The sequence below is a fragment of the Callorhinus ursinus genome, unplaced genomic scaffold, assembly GCF_003265705.2.
Source record: "Callorhinus ursinus isolate GAN/ISIS: 27379988/994484 unplaced genomic scaffold, GSC_fseal_2.0 scaffold15, whole genome shotgun sequence".
In the NCBI taxonomy this organism is placed as follows: Eukaryota; Metazoa; Chordata; class Mammalia; order Carnivora; family Otariidae; genus Callorhinus; species Callorhinus ursinus.
In genome coordinates, this window is record NW_027397077.1 from 1466172 (window position 1) to 1473494 (window position 7323).

General features: G+C 53.7%; 1 protein-coding gene across 3 annotated transcripts in view; it reads left to right on the forward strand.

Moving 5' to 3' along the window:
- Nucleotides 1-6706, forward strand: part of KCNN1 (potassium calcium-activated channel subfamily N member 1) — a 30702-nt gene extending 23996 nt beyond the window's left edge. For 2 of the 3 annotated variants that reach the window (XM_073900992.1, XM_073900990.1), the window contains exons 8-9: nucleotides 3517-3586; nucleotides 6112-6706. In XM_073900992.1, the coding sequence (XP_073757093.1) occupies nucleotides 3517-3586; nucleotides 6112-6366 (325 nt within the window). In that variant the 3' untranslated portion in view covers nucleotides 6367-6706. The remainder of the gene's footprint in view (nucleotides 1-3516; nucleotides 3587-6111) is intronic. The other variant, XR_012380846.1, reaches the window with a different exon arrangement.
- The last annotated feature ends 617 nt before the right edge of the window (nucleotides 6707-7323 follow it).

Genomic DNA, 7323 nt, shown 5'->3' on the forward strand with positions numbered 1-7323 from the left:
TATATATATATATATATATTATATACACACACCCCTGAAACAGTTACCACAGTCAAGATAAAAAGCAGGTCCATTGCCCCCAAAGTTTCCTGGGGCTCTTAACTGTCTGCCTTTTAGCTAGAGAGTTTAGTCCATTTATATTTATTGTGTTTACTGTTATAATTGGATTGGTTGTGAATGATAACGATCTCTACTTCACGAGACTGCAGGGAGATCTAAATGGGATGATAGGTAGGAATGCCTGGCATAGTCCCTGGTAACACATGGTAGCCCCCCAACCCCTGCTCCTGCGTCTGCCCCCACCATCATCTAAAAAGCAGGGAGAGGAGCTGGTACCACACCTACTCAACCTCACTGTGTCCAGGTCTTAGTCCTACCTCCTCACAAGACCCCAAGGCCCTTGAGGACAGAGATCCCTCCTTGTTGACCCCCCTACAGTTGTTCACCAACCACTGGGTCCCAGTCTGCTGTCTGCCACCTAACTGTGGGGCCTGGGCAAGTGACTGTGCTATTCCAAGCTTCATTTTCTTATCTCTAAAGTGGAGACAGTGGTAATTCATGTGCCTTTCCTCCAGGGATGACATATGGATCTAACACAGTTGGGGACTCAACTATGTGGACCTGCCATACAGTGTTTTCTACACATGGGAAATAGCGATGTTGTCATTACCGCCCTTGATAACGTTCATTTGTTATTGCACCAGCATTTCCTGTGCCAGCTGGTGTGCCAGGCATGGGGGACACAGACTTGGCCCTGCCCTGGACTTTGCCCCAAGGAATGTTCCAGAAGGTTGTTGGGGGAAGTGGGAGGAGGGGACTTGAGGAGAGCCGAGTCTATGGAGGAAGGCACCTGCTCTGTGAGCTACCCATGTCCCTTTGTTCTGGGGTGGGGCTGTCCCACTCTTAATTTATTGATTTATCTATCTACCTATCCATCTATTTATTTATTTATTTTATGGTTTTATTGTTAAGTAATCTCTACTCCCAACATGGGACTTGAACTCAGGACCCCAAGATCAAGAGTCGCACACTCCCCCGACTGAGTGAGCCAGGTGCCCTAGGTCCCCTCTAAACCTACTTCCTTCCCAGCAACAAAACAAAACAAAAAAACAAGATGCCCTGTAAAGCTGAGGAAATCAAAGAAGTTTGAATGAGGGCCTGAAGTGTGGATGGAATTTGGTTACAAAACCAAAAGGTGGGCAGGCATACCAAGGATTGTCCACAGTCCGGGCAATGGTGGGAAGGTAGGAATGAGCATGGCGCCAGGGAGACTGGAGGTCTGATATACAGGCATGAGGGAGCCCAGGCATATTCTTGAGCTGGGGACTCTCCATGATGGGAGCACTGTATGAGCAGCCAGTGAAAAGGAAGAAATGGTCTCAGGATGGATTGAGGAGCACAGCATGTGTTTGGAGACTGTATGGATTTGCTAAGGATGCTGGAACAAAGTACCACAAACTGGGTGATTTCAAACAAGAGAATTTGTTTTTTCTAATTATTATTATTTTTAAGATTTTATTTATTTGTTTGACAGAGATAAAGACAGTGAGAGAGGGAACACAAGCAGGGGGAGTGGGAGAGGGAGAAGCAGGCTTCCCGCGGAGCAGGGAGCTCGATGCGGGGCTCGATCCCAGGACCCTGGGATCATGACCTGAGCCGAAGGCAGACGCCTAACGACTGAGCCACCCAGGTGCCCCTAAATTATTATTTTTCAAGATTTTATTTATTTATTTATTTATTTGACAGAGAGAGAGAGCAAGTAGGGGGAGGGGCAGAGGGAAAGGGAGACGCAAACTCCCTGCTGAGCAGAGACCCTGATGAGGGGCTCGATCCTAGGACCCCAGGATCACAGCCTGAGCTGAAGGCAGATGCTTAACCAACTGAGCCACCCAGGCGCCCCAATTATGATCTCACTGTTCCAGAGGCCAGAAGTCCAAAACCAAAGAGTTGGCAAGGCCGTTTTCCCTCTGAAGGCCCTAGGGGAAGATCTGTTCCAGGCCTTTCCTAGCTTCTGGCAGCCTCCGGTGGTCCTTGGCTTCTGGATATATCGCTCCAGTCCCCCATCTTCACATGGCCTTCCCCCTGTGTCTTCACATCATCCTCCCTCTGTGCATGTCTGTGTGAAAATGTCCCCCTTTTTATAAGGACGCCAGTCATATTGCATTAGGGCCTACCCCAAGACTTCATTTTAACTTGGTTAGATCTAGAAAGACCCTGTTTCCAAATAAGGTCACATTCTGAGGTCCTGGGGGTAGGACTTCAATATATCTTTTTGGGGGGACACTGTCCAACACATAACATGGAGGTTGCAAAGAGGTCAAGACCGACTTCCCTGGGAAAGGCACCCTGGAGCTCGGCAGGCCTCCACTTCCAGTCAGGGCAGCCTCAGACCTCCAGGGCTGGGGGTGTTTGTACCCACCGTTTCTCCAGCGGAGGGCTGGGCCCTACCAGGGGTCCTAGTACCCAGCATAGATGGGCCCTGAAGGGCCTCCCCGAGCATCTATCACATGTAGGCACGCAGGGATTGAGTCTGGACCAGTGAGGAGGAGTCCTACCTGGAACTGTTTCCCTGGGCTGGTTTCACTACACCAGGGATGGGGATGAGGGTCAAGGACGCTCTGTGGCCAACTCCCCACCCCACTACAGCTGTTGGGAGGCCAAGGTGCGAAGGCTGAGTGGCAGGTACAGGTATGGGTCAAACCCTGCTAGAGGGCCGGTGGGCACGGCTTTGCCTCTCTCTGCCTCGTTACCTCCCTGCCTTGGGAAACAGCATGGGCGTAGTTCTCCGGACTCAGTGCCACCTCTGGGGCCAGGTGCCTGGCACACACGAGGATACAGTGGGCCCACAGGCTGAAATCAGCTGCATTTGCTGGGGGGCACTGTTGGAGGGAGGGGAAGAGAAGAGATGCATTCCCCAAGGGGCTGGCATGGCCCTCGCAGCCACCCAGGGCCCCCAGCCTGGTCCTGGGGTTGCGCGGGTGGGAGGCGGGCAGGGTTGGGCATGTGCCACCCAGCTGCACTGAGGTTAAAATTACCTTGTGATTTCTCTCTGCTCTGCCGGGTCCCGCCAGAGCTCAGAAGTAAGTCTCTTCCTGGGGGTGAGGGGTGCATGGTGGTCATGGGGCAGGGCACAGGCCCAGGGCAGCTTTCGTGGAGCGCTACCCCTGGCCTCAGGCAGTAGCCAGGGCTTGTATCCACACTGCAGACCTGTGCAGTCTTCACCTAGGCCGGAGGCCAGGGTGGGGGGGGGTCCAAGTTCCCCAGGACATCCTGAATCAGGCCGTGTGGACATGGCTAAAAGGAGGACACTGTGGGAGATGGTTTAGCCACCCCTCCAGGCCTTGCCACCTGATGTGTGCTGGGAGGGAACAGGCTGCATGGGGCCCGACCCTAACTCCCACCCCATCCCCCTCTCTGCATGTCTCACAAGGCGACCCCAGGTGGGGTGGGTGCATGAAGGACCCCACTCCCCCTGCAGCCTCCACCCACAACCCCACCCACCCACCTGTCCCCTAGGCTCCGGAGTGTGAAGATTGAGCAGGGGAAGCTGAATGACCAGGCCAACACTCTCGCCGACCTGGCCAAGGTGAGCAGGGTGGGGCTGGGCGGGGTGTCTGCTCAGGCCCCCATGGGAGGAGAAGAACTGAGCCCACCTCCTGCCAGGGAAGGAATAGTGGCGGTGCCTATAGGACAGACAGCTGCCGCAGGCAAGGGATGCAAAGCAGGCAGGGACCAGCCTCCGGGGGACACAGGCCCTGTCTGCAAGGGTCCGGAGGTTCTGAATATAAGAGAGATGCTAGGAATCTACCCTTGCGTGTTGACCACTTTTTAACTTTGGCAGCTCTTTTATTAAAAAAGAAAAAAAATAGTATCTAATAAAATAGCTTTCATCAGAGTATCTAATTAGTGGGCGAAACTGGTGAAGTGTCCTTTTGTTTTAGGCATATCTACGTACAGGCTCTAAAATTGAAGAGAAAAACGGAATTATTTTGCTATGGATATAAATTCAAATGATAGAATCAGCAGAAAGCTTATTTATGCAGCAATTAAACATCTCTTAGGAAATTAAAGTTGGGGTTGCAAGAGCTAAGACCAGTTTATGTCACAAACTAATCTCTCTGTTGGTTTTATTATCAAGCCTGACCCCATTTCCCACTTTTTATTCATCCACTAAAGATGGGACAGTTGACGCAACTTCAGTCAGGCAGGCTCTTAGAATATTCGTCCCACTATTCCGAGCTCCCTTCTGAGCAGCGGCCTACCTTTCACAAGTAGTTCACGCATGAACTCTGCTCACTGGCTTCATCCCCTAATCAGTTAATTAGTCTGAGGTTCATTTAATATTATCTTTGGAAGATGTTAAGTCCTATTCTCCTTCTTATACCCAGAGCGTTTTGAACTCATTCTTTTCATCATTATCAAGAGAATGCAGTATAATATTAACCTACATAAATTTAATTTGGAAAGAAACATTATAGAGGGGAAAAAAAAGCCATATTGTAGACCCCTGAAGAAATCACTCAGTTGGTAGTAGAAAGAACATAATCCTAAGAGATACAGAAACCCTTGCCAAACTAATTTGATGTCCTATGAGATTATAGCTAGAAATACATATGAAATGCCTTTGAAAAACTCAGGCACTAGTTATTATAATTTGGATTATCCATATCGCTCTTCCTTCCGTTAGCATAGGTGATTGAAGCTTGAATTTTTCAAAGTTATTTAAACCTTGCAAACATGGTAGTAGTATGCCCCTGTCAGAGTACATTTAACAAAGCCTGCTTTGAAGTAAGGCTTTAAATGGATGGGATTATATGGGTTCCTAATTTCTAAAATTTAACAAGGGTAAAATGTTTTCCAGCCTTAAACTTTAATGCACTCCTACCCAAGATTGCTGATTTAATTTGTGTACTCTGACACAAGTACAAGGTGTATTACAAGTTTTGAAGACTTTAAACCTCAGAGAGGCCAGAAAAAAACCATCAGAGGCTGGCTGCCTCCAGATGTTACCCTCTGGCCCTGGGGACTGTGGGTGAGAGGGCCCCCAAGGTGTGTGTTCGCCCTGGGGCTGGGGCGTGTGGGCCAGTCACAAGACATGGTGGGGGTCACCACTGAGGCTCAGGCACGGAGGCTGGAGGGGAGAGGCCAGGGGTGGAACGCAGCAAGGTGCTGTGGTAGGTGCCTCGTCTTGTCCCGCTTCCATGAAGCGAGGGGGTGGGGGCTCTTTCCCCACCTCAGCATCCATCCTCCCGTCTCAGGCTGCGGGGTGCTGAGCCGCTGTCTGCCCCGGGGGGTCTGGTCAACACCTAGTTGAGGTTAGAGATGGAGGAACGATGTTCTACCGCCACCTGGTGGCAAGATTGGCATTGCACCCAGGTCTGTCTGGAGTGGCCAGCCTTCCCTTCCTGGGCCCATGGGGACAGTGGCAGAACCAGCTCCTGCTTGCTGGGTGGTGGGGAGCAGTCAAGGTGGTGCGGATACCCCATCACCTACTGCAACAGTAATTGTGGCTGCTAGGCTCCCCAGTCTGTGATTGGGTCAGATCCCTGGAATGGTCCCCCCACTGACCCTCTCCCCTCCCCAGTCTACTGTGGGGTGCAGTGGGGCAGTTCACAACTGAGCCTCCTCCCTCTCAACCACATCCCCAGCCTGGAGCAGCGTCAGCCCGGAACCTGCCCCTATCCCCCACCCCCCAAGCTCTGTAGGCCGTGGTTCCCCTGGGTGAAGGCAGCACCCAAGAAGACCACCCTTTGGCTTCATGTGCCTGGTGGCCAGTAAGACCCACCCTTTGGCATCATGTGTCTCGTGGCCAGTTCATCCCCTCAGGGCAGCTCTGGCCACATCCACCCCAGGACCCCCCCCAACCTTCCCCAGGCCTGCTGGCCCCCAGCCTGGCATTCAAGACCTGTCTCTCCTCTTGCCTCTTCTCCTACCTACCATTGCCTGGGGTGCAGCAAGAGACCTGTGGGGTTAAGGTGTCCTCACAGTTGTCTCCCACTTGGGTCCCTATTAGTGGGCTCCCACCAACTGGGGCTGGTCACCCATCTCTCTCTGTGTCTGTCCCTCCCTCTCACTTGGCCTCTCCTTTCTCTCCCACTCTGTCTCTGGCAGACCCAGAATGTCCTGTACGACCTCATGTCCGAGCTGCACGCCCAGCACGAGGAGCTTGAGGCCCGCCTGGCTGCCCTTGAAAGCCGCCTGGATGCACTGGGCACCTCCCTGCAGGCCCTGCCCGGCCTCATCGCCCAAGCCATACGCCCGCCCCCACCACCCCTGCCTCCCCGGCCTGGCCCCGGACCCCTGGACCAGGCAGCCCGGAGCCCCCCATGCCGGTGGCCACCCGTGGCCCCTTCAGACTGCGGGTGACAACCCTGCCCACCACCAGACCCCTCAATCTTGGCCATCGTGTGGCCGCCACCTCCACGCCATCCAGGAAGCCCTGTACAGTGGCGCCTCTTGGAGTTCAAGGAGCCGAAGCTGAGTTGGGCTGAGTGGACCAGGGCCCTCCCCACCCAGACTGTCTGGGCAAAAGACAGGGCCGGACCGCAGGCGAGGGCAGGGGTGGGCCACTGCCCGCTTCCTCCCTGATTGGAGCTGGGGGGGAGCCAGGAGCTTCCTTTGGTCCCCTGGCCCCCCCCCCCGACTCTCCCCAGGCCCCTGGTGGGCATGGAGCAACCGGGAGAGGGGTCCTTGCCAGTTCTGAATAAAGCAGGACCCACCCAGTTGCCTGTTTTGCATAACTATGGGAGCTCATAATCAGAACATGGGAGGTGACCACCTGACTCCTGGGCTCAGAACAAATGTGGGGATTTAGCAGAGCCCGTCCCATGACTATCCTAGCCTGGTAGCCCTCCAAGCCTGAGCTCAGTTGGGTACGCCTGAGGACATCGGCATCAGTCCCAACAGGGGACTGCTGGAGGCAGCAGATCGGGGAGACATCCTTCGCTTCCCATTCCAGCAGCCGACTTGGCTGGAGCACCCAGGGTGGGCCAAGCTCCAGGGGGACCATGGTCCAGTGACGAAGGTGACATGAGTGAGGAGGACCATTCCATCTTCGCTGGACATGTGTTGGACACTTGCCCTACACAGGGGATTTGATGTCAATTACCACAATTCTTCACCAGAACCTGACTAGGGTAGGATGGGGAAACTGAGGGTCAGAGAACTGAAGCCACCTGCCTGGGCTCCAGAACAGGGTGGGGGTTGGAGGGGAGGCAGGATTCACACTCCGGCCCATAGGCCAAAGTGAAGAACCTGGACTTGGGGGAGGGTATAGTGTGATTCCGGGGTTAGAGTGGCCTCAGGGCAGGCTGGAGGGGAAGG